At 38.7% G+C, this 22,260-nt stretch overlaps 1 protein-coding gene across 6 annotated transcripts in view; it reads left to right on the top strand.

Moving 5' to 3' along the window:
* Positions 1-22,260, top strand: part of CCDC148 (coiled-coil domain containing 148) — a 370,013-nt gene that overhangs the window by 119,057 nt on the left and 228,696 nt on the right. For 5 of the 6 annotated variants that reach the window (XR_014830487.1, XR_014830488.1, XR_014830489.1 and 2 more), the window contains 2 exons: positions 10,811-10,949; positions 13,269-13,475. Coding sequence is in view for 3 of the 6 variants with exons in the window: in XM_021076459.2 (XP_020932118.1) it covers positions 10,811-10,949; positions 13,269-13,475 (346 nt within the window). In the remaining 3 variants the exon portion in view is untranslated. Of the gene's footprint in view, positions 1-10,810; positions 10,950-13,268; positions 13,476-14,775; positions 14,915-22,260 lie in introns of those variants that run through there. The other variant, XM_085001196.1, reaches the window with a different exon arrangement.

Genomic DNA, 22,260 nt, shown 5'->3' with positions numbered 1-22,260 from the left:
CTTTTGTCACCATACTTTGAGTAATCCCATGATTAGTCCTTTAAGATGAATTTCTAGAATGGAATTGCTGTGTCAAAAGAGCATGAAAAATTCTAAGGCTCTTGAGTGTATTGTCATATTGCCTTCCCAGAAAGTAGAAATAATTTATACCTCTTTTTTTTTTTCTTTTTTCTTTTTACAGCTGCACCTGTGGCACAGGGAAGTTTTTGGGCTAGGGGTAGAATTGGAACTACAGCTGAGGGCTACACCACAGCCATGGCAACACAGGATCTGACACACACCTGCAACTTATGCCACAGCTTATGGCAATGCCAGATCCTTAACCCACTGAGCAAGGCCAGAGATTGAACCCACATCCTCACAGAGACAATGTTGGATCTTTAATCTGCTGAGCCACAATAGGAATTCCTATGCTTTTTTAAAAAATTTAATTTTTATTTTATATTGGAATATAGTTGATTTACAATGTGTTAATTTATACTCTCATCAACAGACTTTCTATCATTTGGTTCATCTTGTGGACTCATTGATCAGAGCATTAGCTATTGCTACCATGTGTGAATATCACCAGTGTTTTGTTCATATTCTTTCTCTCTCTTTTTCAATATATGTCTATATAGTTAGCTCTAACACTATTTTTATGTTAGAATTGGCAAAAAAATAAAAAAGATGAAAGGTGAAATAGAAAAATGCCAGCATCGGAAACCAGCATTCAAGAAACAGTGAGTATTCTCACATGATTTTCTTTCTTTTTTTAAAAATTGAAGTATGGTTGATGTATAATATTGTGTTAGTTTCAGGTATACAACAAGGTGACTCAGTTATACATATATATACATACACACATAAATAATTGAAAAATATATGTATATATATTAAATTCTTTTCCATTTAAGTTATTATAAGATATTAAATATAGTTCCCTGAGGTATATAGTAAATCCTTGTTGATTAGCTCTTTTATATGTAGTAGTGTCTACTCCTTGTTTATCCCTCCCCCCCCTTACCCGTTGGTAACCATAAGTTTGTTTTCTATGTCTTTCACATGATTTTCTTTAAAAAAATGTTTGAATAAACACATACTTATGCCTGTGACTATTACTTGATGAATTCAGGATAGAAGAAAGGGAGGGAAAGGAGCTTAATAAACAACTGACATTTGCTTGCTTGATGAAGGTATAAGAACTATAAAAGGTCCTTAATTAGCAGGTGGCATTTTTCTATGATAAGGTAGTCATCTCAGAATTTCTGGAAAGGAGTTCCCTGATGGCTTAGCGATTAAGGACTTGTCATTGTCACTGTTGTGGTTCAGGTTCGATCCCTGGCTTGGGAACTTCCACATGCTGCAGGCACAGCCCAAAAAAAAAAAACCCACTTTGGATAGTTTCAGTGCCTGGGCATGTCTGGATTCAGTTTCTACATTTCTGGGCTGGGCTGGTTGTATGTCAGGGGTGGTTAGTAAGGGGAGAAGTCCTCAGAAACAGGAGCATAATTATTTAAACACTAGGGTGTTCACTTAGTCATATTGGTTACATGGCCCACTCAAACACCATCTTTGGTCATAGCAACTCCCGTTTTCTCCTGGCATATTTCAACATGAGTTGTCCAACCTTACCTGGAAGTTTACATTTCTTATGAGGCGGTAATAAGTAAGGACTGTGATTTATTTTATTTATTATCGTATCTTCCATAGCTTTCTCTTAAGATAAATACATCATTGAAAATACTTAATTATTTTATGGTCTTAAACCTAAAGCCTCATTTGGTGATTGTTCAACTTACTTTGGGATTGTTGTGGGGAAAAGTGTATTGTATTTTATTAATATTTATTTATTAATTTATTTTCCACTGTACAGCATGGGGATCAAGTTACACATACATGTATACATAATTTTTCCTCCCATTGTTGTGTTGTGATGTAAGTATCTAGATATAGTTCTCAATGCTACACAGCAGGATCTCATTGCAAATCCATTCCAAAAGCAATAGTTTGCATCCGTTAATATTTTAAATTCTCTGACCTAAGTGGAATACATTTTACCAAGGGGAAAATAATGGGTCCAATTTCTGCAAGATATCCCTAAAACCCATCTCAGATTTTTGTTTGCTTAATTAATAACTCAATCTGTGTCTTTATTTTATGTTATGTTTGTTAAATGTCTTTGTGAAAAGTATGTCTAGGAATATTCAATGGCTATAGATTTCTAGTTCAGCAATCATTATTGTTAGCATCATTGCAGCCCACAACTGCCTTCTTGTTATAATGGTTTCACCTAAGAACTACACAGTGTAATGGTGTATGGCTACATTTTTAATACTTCAGGAGACTGAAAAGTCAGGGTTTTACAGGCTGGAGTGAGTCATTTATGAGAGGGGGTTTTTGTTCTTCTCTGGGTATGAAATCAAATTAATCTTGAGCAAATCAGATTGGAGAAAATGAAAACATAGCAGCTTGCCAGATTTGTGTCTAGAACAATTGATAACATATTATTTTTTTAACCTGAATGATACAGATAAAATTTGTTATTAAAATAATAAAATCTCGGTAGCTATAAGCAAAGACAAGATTAAAATGTCTAGGGACAAGATTGTCAAATTTTGACATGAGAGAAATTATAATACCTATTTTATACATCGAATCAATTGTTATTAAGGTTTTCCTACTCCTTATGCCTCAAGGTCCAACTGCAGATAAATATAATCCTTTAAGGAAACCATGTCATTAGAACTGAGACTATGAAGAATGAGTAATGTAAGAAATCACAATCGCCACAGTCACAGCCTTATGTTTATGTGCCGCATGAACATTGTTAATATCTAAAAAATAACAAACTGAGAAAGAGAACCATCACTCTTCTATTCCAGTCTTACGATTTCTTAATGATTGCTAGTAATTGGTTTGCAGTGGTATTATAAGTGTTTTTATGTGGCAGTTAAGATTTCAGAAGCCCTCATGATGGTTAATTAAAATTTTCCTCATCCCATCCCAAAAAAGGAGGCCAGTTCTATTACGCTTGCTTTTGAACCTAGAAAATTGAGTAGTACTATCCATATAAAGTAATTTTATTCGCTTCAACTTTATTGCACTTAAAAATGTTCTTGCTCCCCAAAAGTGAAGAATAAAATGGTAACATGGAAGCAGATTTTGGCTCAACAGAGCAAATAATGTGTTTGTGAATGATCTTGTCTTTAGTGATTCTGTTCATTAGAGTTTGAGCTGATTTTGTTTAGTTTTGTCTGGGGAGTTCCCTGGTGGCTCAGTGGTTTAAGGATCTGGCATTGTCACTGCTGTGGCTCGGGTCCCTGCAGTGGCACAGTTTGATCCCTGGCCCAAGAACTGCATGCTGCAGGCACGGCCAAAAAGAAAAAAAAAAAAAAAAAAAGTCTTAATGTTAAACACTGGTCCATTCCAGTCAGCTGTGGAATGTCACTGTAGATGCTGGTCTCTGACCACATGGGTCTGCATATCTTTAATCTCTACATCCCTTTTTTTTTTTTTTTTTTTTTTTAGAAGAGTCCCCTAGTCTTTATTTTTGTTTTCCCATTAGCCTTCATTTATTTTTTAATAATGATTTTTATTTTTTCCATTATAGTTGGTTTACAGTGGTCTGTCAGTTTTCTACTGAACAGCAAAGTGACCCAGTCACACATATGTATATATACATTATTTTTCTCATTATCCTCCACCAAACTCCATCACAAGTGACTAGATATAGTTCCCAGTGCTATAGAGCAGAATCTCATTGCTTACCCATTCCAAATGCAATAGTTTGCATCTATTAACTCCCAGATTCCCAGTCCATCCCACTCCCTCCCCCTTGGCAACCACAAGTCTGTTATTCAAGTCCATGAGTTTCTTTCCTGTGGAAAGGTTCATTTGTGCCATATATTAGATTCCAGATATAAGTGATATCATATGGTATTTGCCTTTCTCTTTCTTACTTCACTTAGTATGAGGGTCTCTAGTTCCATCCATGTTGCTGCAAATGGCATTATTTTGTTCTTTTTTATGGCTGTAATCTCTACATCCTTTATAGTTCTTTCCTCCCAAAGCAATATTAGGATGCTATATTTTAAAAAGTCATTTTTCTTCCCGTCAGCAAGCTATCAAATAGGATATCTGTGGCTTAAAGTAAGAGAATAACCAACCCAAGTCAAAGTAACATAAATAGTAAGGTGATTTCTGATTTCACTCGAATTGCAGTGGTAGAGAAGTCCCAGGGCAGTGAGGTCTAGTTTTCTGCACTCTCTTGTCCTGCCTTCCTGCAGGGTAGGTGACTTTTTGCCAGACAACTCTAGCTGTCCCACACTGCAACAGCTGGAAGCAGAAAGGGACCTTTTCTTCCTTGTGACTTGTTATAAGAGCTGGGAAACCTTTGCCCCAGAAGACTTCTCCTCCTATTTCAGTAGCCAGAACTGGGCCTTTTGTCCATGATTACATCAAACACTAGCAAGAGGAACAGGAAGCCTATGAATGGATGTTTGTGAATGGCTTAAGATCACTCAGGATTAGCTCCAAGGCTAGATTGGGGCTCACTTTCCCTGAAGTGGGGGACCTGTGGAAGAAGGCAGATCTTGAATAAAATCAGGATTCTGATGAGCAAGAATAAGAGTAGATGCAGTGTACCCTCTCCTTACAGTCCTTGTGATGAATATAATTGTTTAAAACCTGGCATGTGGGGAGTTCCCACTGTGGTATAGTGGATAAAGGATCCAGCATTATCTCTGTGGTAGCACAGATTCCAGTCCCAGCTTGGCAGTGGGTTAAAGATCTGGCATTGCCACAGCTGTGGTATAAGTCCCAACTCTGGTTCAGATTCCATCCTTGGCCCAGGAACTTCTATATGCCATAGGTATGGCCATTAAAAACAAGCAAACAAACAAACCACCAAGCATGTGGGATGGTTGAGCCATTACATTTTTTCTTAACAGGCTATTTTATTTTGATCATGCTATTTCAAAACTTCCAGTAGGAATTATACTGTCTCTTAAAATTAGTGTTAGATGGATGTAGGGACAAAGGATGATTTCAGTGTATTGCCACCATCCCAGCTACTCCACCCCCCAAAAAAATACATATTATAAGAAAAAAAATTCAGCTTTCTGTGAAAACTACTTTTTAAAAGTATCTAAGTAAAAAGAGTGCACTTGTTATGAAAACAGCAATTGAACTACAGAAAATTAGACATGAATCCAACCTCAGTTGCAATTTATCTATGAACTTGTGCCTTTATACTTGTTCTATCTGGCCTGTTTCATTCATATATGCTACCTTCCAACTCTTAACATCATTTGGATTTGGACCTTTTATCCTAGAGGAGTGTCCCCTCAGGGCCAAACCAGGGGAAAAAACTCAAAGAGACTGCAAGGACTGTTCAGATGCCAAGCACTCACAATCCTAACTGCAAATGTTAGCTGCTGATTTTCTTCGTTATTAAACAACTTGCAATTGTTGAATACAAAGAAAAAAGAAAAGAGCAAATAAAGCTTCCAAATAAATAATTTAGCCTCCTCTTCTGACCAGATTCACAATCCTGAACCCTCCCATAAGAAATTCTGGCATCATCACTTTTAGAATCCTGTCATATTTTCGCTTTCCTATCACCCCTGAAAAGAAGGTGGCTTTGGATACTGATGCAAGTTCTTTTTTCTTTTTTCTTTTTTTTCTTGTCTTTTTTAGGGCAGCACCCACGGCACATGGAAGTTCCCCAGCTAGGGACTGAATTGGAGTCATAGCTCCTGGCCTATGCCACAGCCACAGCAATGAAGGATAGAAGCCGTGTCCACTACACCACAGCTTATGGCAATTCTGGAGCCTTAACCCACTGAGTGAGTCCACGGATCGAATCTGCATCCTCATGAATGAGTTCATTACTGCTGAGCCACCAAGGGAACTCTGCGGTACAAGTTGTGACTTTACCTTATGGGTCACTTTTATTGCTGTTGTTGATTCTTCAATTCAGTGGATTTAGACCCATGCTCCTGAAAGCCCATTTTGTTCTGGCTGTCAGTTTCCACCTGAGTAGCTAAACTGGGCAGTGCCCAGAGATCCTGGAGGGCGAGATCTCCTCAGCGTGAATGGCTCTCTTGAAGACAGTGCACATACCTAGATGAAATCTAAGGAGAGATTCTGTTGTTCAGAAATGAGACTGCGGCGAGAGCCCTCTATCAACCGGGCTGAAAATCAAAGACAGGTTTTTATGTGGCCAATGGGCCTGGAGAGATGGGTAACTAGGGAGACAGTTTCAGGAATCAGGCTGATTTGATTCAGTGTTTGGATAGGTCTGATTTAGGAAGACAACTTTTGAGAAGAGGTGTCATGTTATATTTCCTAGAGGGTCAGACCCAGTGTAGCCAAACAAGCAGAATGTGTCAGAGCCATCTTTTAGCCTCATTACACCACCAGTGGCTCATCCTGTGTCTTAGTGGAGGAGCACCTGATGCTGTTACATTTGACAAGATAAGAGTTTTTCTTTAGGCCAGAGTCACTATGGCCATTTGCTGGTCATGGCAGTCATTAGAAGCTGATAACTGCATCAGCTGGCTTGGGAGGCTTTGATTACCATTTTGCTGGAAAGCCCCCTTCATGCTGAGAAAGTGTAAGACAACTTTCAGGCAGTTTAAATCCACACTGTTCAGTTTGATAGACTTGTTTCATAGCTGTTAAATTACCTGTTATCCTCCATGCCTTGTTTGCCACCACTGGCTGCCCCCTGCCTTCCCCAAATGTATTTTGTTGTCTTAGAACCTGAACCTTAGGGAAGTGGTTTAAGCATGACTATGAAGAAAGCTAGTAGCTAAGTTAACTGTGAGTCTGATTAAAGTTTTCATAATGATTCCAAAAGGTAGAATTAGGGAGGCAGTTGGCCTCGGTCTGGTTGAATTCTCACAGCCCTGTCATCCTCCTTTTCTGAATTACCTGTTTTGTCTCACATTCTGGGAAATCATGATGAAATTATATTGGTAGACCTCAATATTTGTCAGCAGGGCATGGGGGTGAGGACTAAGTAATAAATACCTCACACCCCTGCAGGCTGAAATTTCCTAAAGTGTCAGAAGTGCCCAATGTGGAGAATATGAGAAAAAGAATGTATATGCATGTATGACTGGGTCACTTTGCTGAAGAGCAAAAATTGACACAGCATTGTAAATCAACTATACTTTAATTAAAAAAAATTTTTTTAAAAAGAAGTGCCTGATAAACCTGGAAACTGTAAAATCATAGTGTGCTATTATAAAGATGACAATTATGCAATATTTTAAATTAGAAAGTTTGTATGAACCAAAAATTTTACAGAGACCTACAAAAGATCTTTTGTCTAAAAATATTTTTAGAAGTATAAAAGCTTAGAATAATTTTAAAGTCTTCTTTAAGTTTTTCTTTAAAATTATAGTGATTTTTCAAATTCAGCAAGTAGATAAGTGATCAGAATATTTTTCAGTATTTCTGCAATTTAGCTATTTCTGTCATCATAATTATCAGCAAAGCAGTTCAATTAAACAAGAATTTTTCAAGGTAAAATCTAATGTTAGTTCTTTTATATAATTAAGCTATTTTATATAGATTTCTTTTTCTATGATGAAAGATGGTTTAATTAGAAAAAAATCAATGTCCTGATTTGAATTTAGAGATTCAGATATATTAAATTTGATTTTACTTTAAATGCTAAGGAGGAAATGGCTACTTTGTTATTGTGAAAAGGCTGTCATGTTGAAATATTCCTCTTTCATTTTTACTATCCAGAAGACTCAGCATACCTATAGTGGTGGGAGTTTTCTCTCTCACATACAGCATCCTAATGGAGATGTATGACTGTGCCTTTAGTATTGTTGATGTGAATGTTGGCTCCAAAATTTAAGCCAGCTCTGGAAACTGCTATAAATACTCTAAAAATAATAATATTGTGAACACATATGTCATTTCTTGTAAGCATGTTTTTCGTTTTATACTGAAAAATCAACTGCCTGTTTGCATAATTGTACTACTTGGAAAAAGCTGTTGAGATGTGCCATTTCTAAAATCAGTAAGAGCAAAACGGATGTGATCACTGTTCATGGCATACTTGGCTTGAAATATCTAGTTTTAATGTTGTATTATCATTTTCTATGTTTAAGTAGCTTTGATGTTGCCACTAAAATGGCACCTCATTCATACATTCACACAAAGTATAAAGATGCACGGAGTCCCACAAATTCTCCTGCTGCTATGTTTATTTAGAGCAATGTACACTGTTTAATGTGTGCTTTATTAAAAACCATTTTTGTAAATGTTTGTCGTTTGCACTTTCTCTTTGAGGACAGCTGCATTCTTACACCATAGTTCGGTATGAGAGATCACCAAAGCAATTAGCTTACAAGTACTTCTCCATTTACCAAAGGATTCAAACTATTTTCGAAAATCATAGATGATCTCAGGTCAGGTTCTGTTAAAGCAAATCAGAGGCAGAGATTGTAAGAAAAAGTGATTTTTTTTTTTTTTTTTTGGTCTTTTTAGGGCCACATCTGCAACACATAGAGGTTCCCAGGCTAGGGGTCAAATTGGAACTGTAGCTGCTGGCCTACACCACAGCTCATAGAAACACCAAATCCTTAACCTACTGAGCAAGGCCAGGGATTGAACCTACGTCCTAATGGATACTAGTCTTATTTGTTTCCACTGAGCCATGATGGGAACTCCCAGAACAAACGATTTGTTGGGCAGCGCTCTCAGGGGAAGGATGGGAAGGGAGGCAGGAGGAAGGAGGGAAAATATCTGTGCAGAAGATCTCAGTGGAGGCCACTGTTTGCACCCATGGTGAAACTTGAAAGCATGGATTGCATCACAGAGTTGGTCTCACCTTGAGGGAAGTGGGCTGGCCTTCTGCACCCCCACTTATTGGTTGGGCTTGGCTCTCAAAATTGGGTGGTAGAGTAACCTCCTAGGCGAGGCAGTTCCTCACCCAGGACAGTTCTTGGAAAGTGCATCTGTGAAGCATCTTGATAAAAAGAATTTGAGCTCTTTCAGGTGATCTAGCATGGCAGCAACAGCATCCTTTATGTAGGTAAATGACAGTTGAAAAGAACAGAATTCATTGGACCTAGATTCTGTCACTTCCTTTTCTGCAGCAGATACCCTCGTCCATCCCCATCTCCACATGCACATTTGTAATCAAATAAAGATGGAAATTCAAACTGTATTCACGTTCCTTTGATTACAGAACAAGTTTTAAAGCATTAATGACGTTGTGGACTTTGGGGTTATTCTCTTTTTTTCGGTCGCCTGCTGTGTAGAGAATTTCTGTGGCTAGCTCTGTTATTAAAATGTACTTATGTTATCATGAATGAAATGAGTTCCTTGAGAGAGGACCTGAGCTATTGTGCATGAAGACTTGAGGGCTTTTTAAATGCCAAGTACATTCAGGCAAGCCTTTCTCCAGCCTTAAAACTCCTACTTGAGATGCTTTATTTGCAGAAGACTTCAGTTTCTATACATGCATAACTGAATCAGACAGAACCCAAGCACTCAATGTGTTCCATGAATGAACTCATCTCAGATTCTTTCTCTCCAATAGATTATTATGTCATATGGAAGAAGTGTAAAGTTTGCTTCTTCCTAATGGAACACACCCATTTTATCTTCTTATTGTAGAGCTGTTAGAGAAGGTTATCGTTTTTGAAAAAGATTTTTTTTCCTTCTGCTTAGCAAAATAATGAAATGTTTACAGAAGCTGGGTAACTTGGATGAGGACAGTAGGTTTCCCATTAGTATCACTGGTTTAAAGTGGTTTTTATTAATCTAACTTATCAAATATTTTTCACGGGCATAGAAGACATATAAAAATTCTTTAAATTTCACAATTAATTTTAAAGTAGAAGACCATTGATATGGGAGAAATAAACAATGGCAAGTCTCTATCTTGGATCAAAGAAATATTTGTTGCTAATAATATTCCCTCTGATTGCATCTGTATTTCATTATTCCAACTTATTAAACAGAAATAATGACATGCAAATAAACTCAGAATAATAAAAAGACATTAATTCAGTCTAGAGTTCAAGCCGATATTGCAACCTTTTCACCCTGCATAGGGCTTTGCTAATACTTTCTATGGGATGCAAACCAGGCCAGCACCTAGGAGTGTTCTGAATGAAGAAAGGTATTTTGGAGCATGGTGGACATGTTATTGGGAAAGTGACCTGACGAGATTCTGTCACAAGCGATTACTTTAATGATCCGAAATTTAATGCCATTGGTTATCTTTATACTACCAATATTTAGTCTTATCCCACAAAGCAAGTGGTTGAGAAGGTGCAGTAAAAGATAATTTTAGACTTACTTTTAAAAGTCAAACCTTAATAAGGGCCTTCCTCAGGCCTTAGTTTCTTTTGTGTAATTGTTCATTTGACTTGTCTGCATTTGTATTTTCCTCCAATCTAGAAATACGGACTTTGGTGAATTAGCAAAATTCCTTTTTAATCAGTATGCTTAGTAATTTATTTTCCAGTGTTCGTTTATTTCATGTATTGGTCATGATTTTTAAGATATTGTTATAGGAAAGACAGAAAAATATATTTAAACTATTATGTCTCATTGGCAAACTTCTTCGAATTATGCCTGGAACTCATGGCAAGACCAAATTGAAACCACCACTGTGTTTGAATTCAGAACCTTTTCTATGGTAGACATTTAACTTGGCTAATGTGTTTTTTTTTTTTTTTTTAAGACTTCATTTTATGTAGTCATTATAATTTGCTAACAGCTTAAACAGTTCGAGGTCACTCAACCTCCACGATTGCTTAACAGTATGTTGTGACATTTTTGTTGCTTCCAGAAACTACCAATTAAGTGATGAAGACCACTGGCTTTACCAGGCTATTCTGGATCAGTATCCTGGGAATCTCTGTGGCAGAAGGACTCTGTATCTGGACATGTTACAGAGATATTTTCCTCACAAATCAAGGCATGATTTGGTGAGTGCTGGATGCTATATGCTAGCAAATTAAATTGTTTTAGTGGTTGATAATTATTAAGCAATGTCTGTGTGTATACTTTAAATGGTGCTCTAAAATTATATTTTTTACACTCCAGAAAATAATAGGGTTATACTTTGAGAGTCTCATTTTTCAAGAAGTTATGATGCCTAAAAGGATGGGAGACCCCTCAGGCTACATTACTCTTCGTGGCTTCCTTGCCCGTGAGAGCTTCTCCATGGCCTCCTGGTTTGCTTTCCTGATATTTGACCTCTAGGTGTCTGTAAATTCACCTGCCCATCTCACAGGTCCTGCCATCTTTGGGTCTTATCTGAAATTGGGATGCCTGCTCTTCTATTCACACAGTCGGCCACACCTCACTCCTTCTAGTCAGGGGAAGCCAGCCCTTGCCTGGGGAGCTGGTGCCTACCTACACCATCCCCATCACAACCCCATTTGATCCCCTAGACAGGTCTGAAACAAAAAATGCCCCAGATTCAGAACTCAGCATCAAGGCTGAAATTTCCCTGAGAAAGACCTGGGAAATTATGGTTTTGTTCCTTAGTGGATAAAACCACAAAGACAAGGAAACAGGAGTTACCATGTCACCAGTGAATTTCCCAGTAACTCACTTTAAAACGTGTAAACAAATATGCATAGGTTCTTACATTTTAAATGGGCCAAATGATAAACTATTATCACATACTCTGTATTTTTGTAATGGTTTTAAGCCAAGCAAGTAATAATACCAACATGTGTACAGAGTTTATCCTCTGTCAGTCATGTGTAAACTCCTGCAACAGTGGATGACAGTACTTTACTATGGTTATCCTGACTTTTCAGGTGAAGAAACTGAAGCAAAGGCACACAGCTAATATGACAAACCTCTCCCATCCTCTTCCACCCCTACTCCCCACCAACAATAATTTAATTCTGACCTTTATAGCAAATACCTGTCATGTAAAAAAAGTTATATACTAATTCATTCTAGATTATACCAACATCTTAATTTATTAAATTAGTTCTTTCTTTTTATTCCCTATTGATTCTGTTTGCTTCTGTGACCAGCTGTCATTTTTACCTCTGCGGATTTTGTGTTTGCCTGCTATTAATATGTTAAAGATTTTTACATGTGCTTCTTACACTGGGATGATTAGTATGCGTTTCTGCATGGTGTATACTTCCTTTCTTAATAGTTGACAGGCTTTAGCATATTCTTGGCTTTGAAGAACAAAGTTAAGAAGTTTACAAAAAAGATTTTAGTAGCTGATATTTGGTTTAAGTAAAGGCAATAGCCTGTTTCCTTATGTACTTAATTAACAATACCCAAGTTATTATTTTAGGTGGAACAACCTTATCCTGCTTGCTGGCTTCTTTTCTCAAATCACTTAGGGGTTAAATAATGAATCAAATTCAGAGATGTGGTCTACTGGCCAAAAAAAAAAAAAGAATTATTTAGGTCACTGAATCTCAACTTTAGGAGACACACATTTATATATGGAGTATTTCGGAATCACCTACAGAGATTTTTCAAACTACTCTCCCTTTCTTTCCCTCCCAGGGTTGGATTCCCTGTCAGCAGGAACTATTGGTACCTGTGTCAGAACGTCATGCCCCTCAGGAGTGTGGGATGGGAAGGGCTAAGGTCATTGCTAGAATAACTTCAAGTTTAGATGTTTCAATAATCAGGGCAAACTGAGTTTTTAGGATTATTGTAATGTTTATTGGCACATGTCTAACCGAAGCACTTCATTCATTGTTAATATACCAAACTAATTTGAAGATGGAGTATTTTTGAAATTGTATGTAGGGGAAATAATGTTTTCTGCTCATAGGTTCATTGCCATATAGAGTTAGAAATTGTTTTAGGGCCACATGGCCTGACTCCATCCTATATAAGAACTTAAAAATATTTTAAAAAACAAGATTCTACTGAATACCACAGGGAACTATATTCAATATCCTATGATAAACCATAATAGAAAAGAATATTTTTAAAAAGTCTATATATGTGTGTGTGTATCAGAATCACTTCACTGTGCAACAGAAATTAACACAACATTGTTAATCAACCAGACTTAAATAAATAAATAAATAAAACTAACAGGAAAAAAGAAAAACATTAAATGACTGGTCCTCAGTTACCAGTTGCTCAGAACTCTGGGACTGGTACCTGGTCCTGGTTGTTGCATTTACTATTATGATGTTTGTCCCTAATTTTTCAAAATCATTGGTTGCAATTCATTTTTTCACTTTTGTAACACTGACATAAAGTATAGGCTCAATTTCATGAGTGTTCACCATCCATTATCTTTTTAGGTCGAACATGAGAAATATTGTGACCAGTATCGCTTTGCTAAGGAGCAGCGAAAGATCCTGATGTCAAATTGGCATAAGAATAGGAGAGACTTTATACAGAAGGCTGTGCTGACACTGGCTGAGGCCTGTACAGCTCATGAAATGGAAAGCATGTTGGCGAAGGACAGGAAAAAGCAGCAGGAAGTGTGTGCTGATCTGAAAGCCAAGGTGAGATGCTTTGCAGAAGGTGTTTCAGTATTTGCCTGGGGATTCATCTAAGAATCCATTTTTCCCTTTTGTGCAGTTCCAACCTACAGTCCACTTTCTCTGAGAAGCCTATTTTGAATAAAATTGTTAGGTGAACCACATGAGAATGCAGTTCTTTCAGGTCAAAGATTGTGAGCAATCAATAAATAATTTCATACAGCTCAACCTGAAGCTACTATAACAGGAGGTTAATATTGATGTTTTGATTGAGGATATCCAGTCTCAACCACAAATGCTGTACATGAGAGTGAGGTGCTGGATGAAAATGCAGAGCATAATTATCAGGTAAATGTCTGACACTGGTTCAGACTCGTGGACCTCATTCACATTAAAGATGTAAGAATAAGGGTCAAGTTGTGAAGATTAGGGAGGGCTTGTGAAGAGAAACACTGGGGGGAGCTTGATGGGTTGTCCATGGGCCCTCAACAAAGTGAGAGGGGAGCGGATGGGGTTTTCTTCCTGCTCAGACCCAGTGAAGGGCCTCTGGGTGCCTTGGAGAACTGAGCAGAGAACCCTTATAGTCAGAGGCTTGATGACTGGTGTCTGATGCTCACAGGGAGACAGAGGAAATGCCTCAGTGGCAGAACTGAAAACAAGAGTAGCTGCTGCTTTGGGAGTAACTTCATTCCCCAGATTGGTCACAGGTGCATGAGTCCTGGCGGACTTTGTGGATAAGGCCTCTTCAGGAGTGTTGGCAGGGTCATCGAAAGTAAATTGTATTGGAGTTGGAGTCCTGCTGTGGCACAGTGGGTTAAAAATCTAATTGAAGCAGTTCAGGTTGATATAGAGGTGCAGGTTCAGTCCCTGGCCTGGCGCAATAGGTTAAAGTATCTAGTATGCATGTCACAGCTGCGGCTCAGATAGAATCCCTGGCCCAGGAACTTCCATGTGCCATAGGCGCAGCCATAAAATAAAAATAAATAAATTGCATCGAGGTAAAACATACCTACAGTAAGGTGTATAAATTTTGATTTATTGATAAATGATGTGGTAGGAGGATGATGGAGCAACAAGAAATTTTATTTGCTTGATAGAAAAAAAACAACCTAGCAGAAGTTGCATTACGGGAATTAATAGCATATAGAAACAAATGTCTCCACTTAAAAATATTATAGGAAAAATGCCTGCTCTGCCTTCTTTTAAACAAAAAGATATTTCTTTTGACTTTGCATGAGCTTGGAACCTAAAAGCAATGGAAGCTGTATCAAGCCTGATCTGTCATGGGCTACAGAGCTAATTTGTGTTTCTTCTTCATCTGCAGCTGCTAAGAAACACTGAGGAGTCAGGGACCGCAACAAGTCCTTACAAATGCCTAGTCTGTTTATATTCATTTTGTACACATTATCATTAGCCCTTGAGCTGTGCTGTAGGTGATATGCAATAAAATGTACAGAACATTGTGTGCTCTTGGATGAATTTATAAAAATATGCTACCTCTTGGAAATACTACTGAGATCAATATACAGACAGCTCAGAAGGTTCTCTCATGGAGTTCCCTGGTGGCTCAGTGGGTTAAGGATCTGTCATTGTTACTGCTTGGCTCAGGTCATTGCTGTGGTACAGGTTCAATCTCTGGCCAAAGAACTTCTGCATGCTGAGGGTATGACCAGAAAAAAAACAGAGCTCCCTTGTGCCTCTTCTCAGTATGTATTAGTCCCACCCATAACTACTATTCTGAATTCATCACCATAGATTAGTTTTGCTTATTTGTGAATTTCATATAAATCAATTCATACAGTATATAGTGTCTTGTTCTTTTTTCACTCATCAATATCTGTGAGTTTCATCCTTGTTAAATGTTAGAATTATTTGTTCTTCTTAAAGCTGAGTAGTGTTTCGCTGTATACGTATACCACAATGTATTTGTATGTTCTCTGGTTGGTAGAAATTTGAGTTGCTTCTAGGATTTTGCTATTTAGGATAATGGTGCTGTGAACATTCTTAAACATGTCATATGTACTCATTAACTATTGGATAAATACTTGGGAGTGGAATTGCTGGATCATAAGGCTCATGTCTGTTTCGCCTTAGTAAATACTACCAAATTGTTTTCCAGATTTTTAGATGCCCCATATCCTCACCAGCACTGGTAGCATTGCCAGTCTTTAATTTTAGCTGATCTGGTGGACCTGTGGTGGCACTTCATGCTTTTCATCTGCATTTAGAATAAAGGTGTTGAGCAGCTTTTCTTATGTATATTGGCCATTTGAATATCCTCTTTCATGAAATGTCCACTTAGGTCTTTTGCCCATTTTTCTATTCCATTGTCTGTTTTTACCCTTATTCATTTGTATGTTCTTTATATATGCTATTATGCAAGTTCTATTTTTTCTCCATATCTGTAACTTGTTTCTTCACTCTCTTAATGTTGTATTTTCATGGAAAAACCTTCCTAATTTTAATGAAATTCTGTTGTCATTCATGCTGACATGTAATGACCCCCACAATCAAGATACAGAATTTTCCATCACCTTCAATAACACTTCATGCCTCTTTGTAGTCAACACGTCACCCACCTTCAGGCTTTGGCAGCTACTGATCTGTGTCCCTATAGTTTTGCCTATTCCAGAGTGTCATGTAAATATAACCATATAGTTTGTACTCTTTTGAGTCTGGCTTTTTTCACTTTGCATAATACCTTTGAGATCCAGCCATATTGTTGTATATATCAATAGTTTATTCTTTTTTATTGCTGAGTAGTATTCCATGATATGGGTTTATTACAGTCTATCCATTCACCACTTGTGTTCAGGTTTTGGCAATTAGTGTTACTTTGCTTATGGTGGGGTGGGCTTTTCTGGGAGCCTGTGCCCCAGAGAGAGTTGTGATGCTCTTGTTCCTTCCCTTGTGGTAGATTCTTACCAGCCACTTGCTAGCCTGATAGGGGAAGAAGTATTCTGCTTTCCTGGTTCAGCCTCAGTCTTAGGCAAGATCCATGTGCCTGGGTCTTGGAGCTAGAATCTACTCAGTGACTGTGCCTTCTTTCCTGTGGAAAACTCCGGACTTGCCTCAGATCTTACTATTCTTGTGAGAGAGAAAGAGAGCTTCCCCCTCCTTCTCAGGAGAAGAGGGCTTCTTTGTTCCCTTTCCCTTGCTGTAAAGGGTCTACACTTGCACCCTGGTGGGTTTGCAGCTCTGCATCTCTCCCCACCCACAGAGCTTTTTGTTCCTGAGGGCTTTGTTCCTATCTCACAGATTTGCAAGACTGTAGGAGGCTTCTTCTGCTACCCTGACCCCGATCTTTCTTGGGAGCATTCTGTGAGGTTTGTAGAGAAAAGCCTGTGAAGGAGTATAAATTCCCCTTGTGTCTGTAGCTTCTGCGGATTCTGTACATAAGCTCACACTCTGCCACGGCAGCAAATTGTTCACATGTAACTATGGAATCATCACAGGGTTTTGCCTACAATCTTATCCCTTCTCTAATGGCCTTGTCTTTCCCAGGGGCTCTGCCTCAGGTAAGCCTCTTTTCTTGGCCTCTTTTCATGGCCTCTTTTCTTGGAGGCATCCACCTTTCTTTAAATCTCTGGTTATCTTATTACCCTGAGACCTCTGCTCTCTGATGGGTTCAAGAAAAGTTTTGATGCTGTAGGCTATTCAGCTTTTTCTTGTGGTTAAAGGGGGAGCGACATTCTTTCTAGCTTTTTGGAAGGTCCCAATGAAATACTATTTTTTAATCTCTTATGTGCCCTAGTTAAGAAATCACCGGCTTGTGGCATGGGGTCATTTTCAAAGGGATCCTGCCTGAGATTTTTCTGCCCCACAAGGCTCCTGCAAGAGGTTTAGGCTCCACCCAAAACAGTGGGGTGGAACAACAAGAAATGAAAACCTGAAAGTGGAAGAGAAGCTGCTAAAGGGAAAATGTATATGGGGAATATTTTTAGGAACAGACCAGGAAATAAAACTGATAGGAGGGCAAGGGTCAGCATTAAGTACCTGCCAGGTTTACTGGGAACAGCATCAGTCACCAGTCTAATGAGAACTCTGCTGTCCTCCCCTTTTCCCTCCCACTTGTGGACTCTGATGGTCTAATCATCTAAGGAATGAAAGGAAATATCGTCTTGCTGAATAAAGAGTGAAAAGTTGATTAATCTCTCGGAATTGGATAATTTAATTTTTTTGTTTCTTTTTATGGCTGCACCTGGGGCATATGGAAGTCCCCTGGCTAGGGAGTCAAATCCAAGCCAAAGCTGAGGCCTATGCCACAACCACCCAACATGGGATCTTAGCTGCATCTGTGACGTATGCAGCAGCTTACAGCAATGCCAGATCCTTAACCCACTGAGCAAGGCCAGGGATTGAACCCTCACAGAGACTATGTCAAGTCCTTAACCCGCTGAGCCACAATGGGAAATCCAGGACTGTATTTCGTGACTTAAAGTGACTGTGGGACCCTCTGTAACCCAGGAGTGAGCCATGGGTTCTCCTTAATTTTCACCAAGTGACAAGAGAAACATCTGAATGGCAGACAGATATAAGACTGTTTTTGATTTTTCCCACACATCATGTCATCCAGGCATGCTCTGTGGAGTGACCCCAACATCTCAGGCATTTGAATAGATGCTTTTTAGACATTTTCTGATATTCCCCTCAATGACAAATCTAAGTTAAAATGTACAAGGGCTCTCACCCAGGAAATAAGAGGCTAGGTTCAGTGGAGGCAAAATATTACGGAGTCCCATGAGAAATCCATGGTCATGAGTCGGTGAACAAGTATCTCTGAACTTTTGGAAAAGAAGCCTCCAAAGATTAAATGTGAGCAGAGAGTGGAGAAATTGGAACATAAAGTAAATTGTGGTAAAATGGATTCTATTTCCCATAAAGACAGTGCTATTGTTGGAGTTTGAGTTCTGGTCAAGGACTGAGGCTCAATAAATTATAGCTAGGACCAAAAATATGTCACAAAAGAAAAGGGGTAACTGTACCATTTTGTAGTAATTAAAAATATTAAAGTCTGCTCATGTTTTTTTTTTTTTTTTTTTTAACTTGAAAGGAAACTTGGAGATTTATCCCTATTCTTCCTTTTACAAGTCCAAAAGCTGAATTCCTAAAAGATAAAATGATCTGCCTAAGGTTTACGCCGGCTCATTTGACTTGAAATTTAATATTATCTCTGCCCTACCCAACTTTGCATACAAAAATCTTACAAAATAATAGAAGATATTTATTACACTATGAGCCCCAATGTGCTATAAAATAGGCTCACAGAATGTGAAAAATATGACTTCATTGTATCATAAATTTGACCTTTCTAAAACCAACATGCTAGCTATAAAAAACATTAGTTAAACATTTAACCATAATTTTGTTCTTAGTCTTGGAATTTAAAAGGGCCTTGGGGGACTGATTTAGATGGTGCATATCTTTAAGAAAAGAGTTAAAGGAATTTTGAAATAATGAGTTCTCTCCCTCTCTCTCTGTTTTATTTTGGCTTTCTCTCAGTAGTGGCTGCTGTAGCAAGTTGATGATTTTAGGGAGTGAGAGGAAATCAGGGGAGCCAAGCTATCTTCCTGAGCCCACCAAATCTGCCTTTTGGTCCTCTAACTTTTCCTAGACAACCAGCCCCTCCCCAGCACTAGCCTAGACCACTCTGTTGTGTACTTGATCGTTTCACTTCCTTGTCTGTCCTTGGAGAGGCTGGGGAGCCTCATTCCCAGGCCTTTCTCACAGTTGACTTTCTCTGTGTCCTTGCTGGGTGGCCAAGTGCTGCTAAGGAAAAGTCGTCTTATCTGGACTCTCAATGAAATGTCCACCTGAAAACTCTCAGTCTTGTCCTTAGTTTACCAGTTCTTCCGATTCCTCCTATCTCTGTTTCAAAGGATCACCTGTCCTTATAAGACTTACCTAAAACCATGCACCCTCCCTGCCCAACTCCCAGGAGATGATCCGCTTCCAATTTCATCAATGAAATGAAGTCATAGAGGTGTGAAGTCAACTCCCAACTTCTGCCTCCACCACCCTGTGTCTTTCAGCCTCCAGCTAGTCCCCCACTTTCCTCCTGATGCAGAATGCAGTATCTTCTACACATTCATGCCTCGTCCTTCCCACTGATGTTTGGAACTCTGACCCATCCAACCGCTTTAGAAACTGGGTTCCACTGATTATCCTCTCTCCTTATTTTCTCTCTTGCTCTTACTCTTTGGGGTATTCCTCTCAGCCATCGCCCATTCCTGGGCTGTCCCTGTTCTCTACCCTTTCATTTGAAATCAACCTTTTGAACAAATGATCTAGGTTATTTTTTCTTCAGGACTTCTGACATTTCTACTCTACTAAGATCCTCTCCTCCCTCCAAAATGACCAGTGACTTCCATGTTACCCAATCTAGTCAATGTGCTTCCATCCTAATCCTAGTGGACCTCTCTACTTCTTTTCTCATTGTTGATACTCACGCTGGACAATCTTCACTCCTTCAGTTTCAAAAACATGATTCGCTTTGCCATATATATGTGTGTGTGTGTTTGTGTATGTATTTTTTTTTTTTTTTTTTTTTTGCAGCCTCCATGCATGCAGAAATTCCGGGGCCAGGGATGAGCCACAGCACTGACAATGCCAAATCCTTAACTGCTAGGCAACCAGGGAACTCCCACTTTGTCATATCTTGAAGCAATTCTCGGCCTACCTGTATATTTGTCATTCTGCCCCTCCTACACCACCACTGTCCTCCAGGTTTCTGTCCTTGCTCTTCTAACTTCTCTCTACTTCACTGACTCCCCGTCCCTCTTATGATTTTCCCTACCTTTATATTCTGATTACTCTCAAAACTTTTTTTCCCAACTCTGAACTACTCTCTTTTGAACTTCATTTATACAATTACATACTGGTTATACCAACCTAGAAGTTTACAGATGCCTCAATCTCAGCGTCCAAAATAGAAATCTCTGTTTTCCCCTAGTAAATTTGTACTTCTTTCTTAAAACTTTTCTTAGCTTCCTCTATTCCCTCTGCCTCATAGCAACTTAACAACTTTGGAAAATTTTCTCTCTTACTCTCTATTTACCCCTTCCTTTCCATCACTGGGCCTTGGCCATTGTTCCTGAACTCTTTCAGCAGCCTTCTAAAGGCTATGCTTTACATCTTGCACTTCTGTAAGCTTTCTCTTAAACTGTAGGTAGGGTGCTCTATCTAAGAGCATTCTGGTTATTTGAGTTGTTCCATACCTTGATGACAAGTCCTCAGTGGCACCTCTTTGCCTACAGTAATGGCCAAACTCCCTATCATGGCTTTCCGTGTTCTCAGTAACATGGCTTCCTTCCCAGCCTCCTTTCTTGATTTCATACTTTATAGTTTAAACGTACAAACTTCGTAATTCACTCCCCTTCTCCCTCTGCTATAGCATTGTCCAACATTTTGTTCCCTGACCCTGTGCCTTTGTTCCTGCCTTTGTTGGATTTGTCTGGAATGCCTCTCTTACCTTCCTTTGGTTAAGTCTCACTCACCTTCAAAATTCAACTCAAATGTCTGCGACAGGAAGACTTCCTTGAATCTTTGTCTAGATTCAGTCTACTCTTCTCCCTTGTAAATAACCCCAACTTGCCAGTGGTTCTAGCACACTGAAAAATCTATATCCCCTATGCAGCTACAAGCAGGAATCCCATCTTATTTGTCTTTAGTATAACTTACACCCCCTCCCACTCCTCTACCCCTGCAGCACCTCCCCCGCAACAGATTTTTCAGTGATTGGAACACACTTGGTGCTGAGTAACCTTTGTTGAAGTATGTAGTGAGCCTTAGGCATTTTTTTTCCTTCTTAATATCTCTTGAAATAGTACTATTTTCACTACCTTCTTTGTACCTTATTTATGAGGAATCTTGCTGTAGAAACAAGCATGTGGATGTGCAAAGTCATTGAGAAGTGAAGTATAGGATTTAATTGTCAACATTGAGTATGTTTATAGTCACATGTGGCTTTAAAACGAAAACCTGGTAACCTGTAAATCAGAGGTATATTTCAGGCATGAATAGGGTTACCAAGTGCTTGGTTTTCTTCTCCATTTTATCCTGCCTTTGTGCCCCTATTTCCCATCTCTAGCTGATGAATGGCCTAACCAAGAAGCCATATAGTTAGAGAAATCAGATAATGATGGGGTAGAAGATACTCTTTTGGATAAATAGCACTTGAACACTCTTTCCACATGGTGATCATTTCTCATGGCATCAGCTCCTATCATAATCTCTCATCTCCACAGATTACAGCCCCCTTTGCTGTGGGGGAATAGACTTACACTTAGGTCTCACAAATCAGAAGGTGAATGGTATTTAATTCAGAATAGAGTTTTGGGGAGTTCCCTGGTGATCTTGTGGTTAGGACTCTATGCTTTCATTGCTGTGGTCTGGCTTCAATCCCTGGTCTGGGAACTAGGTTCCCACATCAAGCCACTGCACACTCTGGCCAAAAAAAAAAAAAAAAAAAAGCTTATAAGTTCCAACTCCAGTGATGATAAATAACTGATACTTCAGTTATTTATAAAAAATGAACAAAATATTATTTTTAAAAGTGTTTGCAGGTATTGAACAAGCAGTGCATGGATAAGATTTTTGAAATAAGAAAAACTTTGGAGGTGAGTCCTATATTCACTCTAGATTTCTTCCCAACATCATGTGTTAATGTAAGGTGGAAAGAGAAATAACCCAAGAAGAAAATTGTAATCTTGATAGATTAAGGAAGCAGATATTGGGGTTTGGGCTGCAAAAGCACCTGAAACTTGGGGGATGGTACCAGAGATGAAGGAACAGCAGATAAAGAGGCTCT

This window comes from Sus scrofa, chromosome 15, assembly GCF_054392235.1.
Source record: "Sus scrofa isolate SSC_HxYL_T2T_F1_AM1 chromosome 15, Sscrofa_HxYL_maternal_Yorkshire_Landrace_v2.0, whole genome shotgun sequence".
Lineage (NCBI taxonomy): Eukaryota > Metazoa > Chordata > Mammalia > Artiodactyla > Suidae > Sus > Sus scrofa.
Note: the sequence above shows the minus strand (reverse complement) of the source record. Positions and strands in the feature narration are given on the sequence as shown.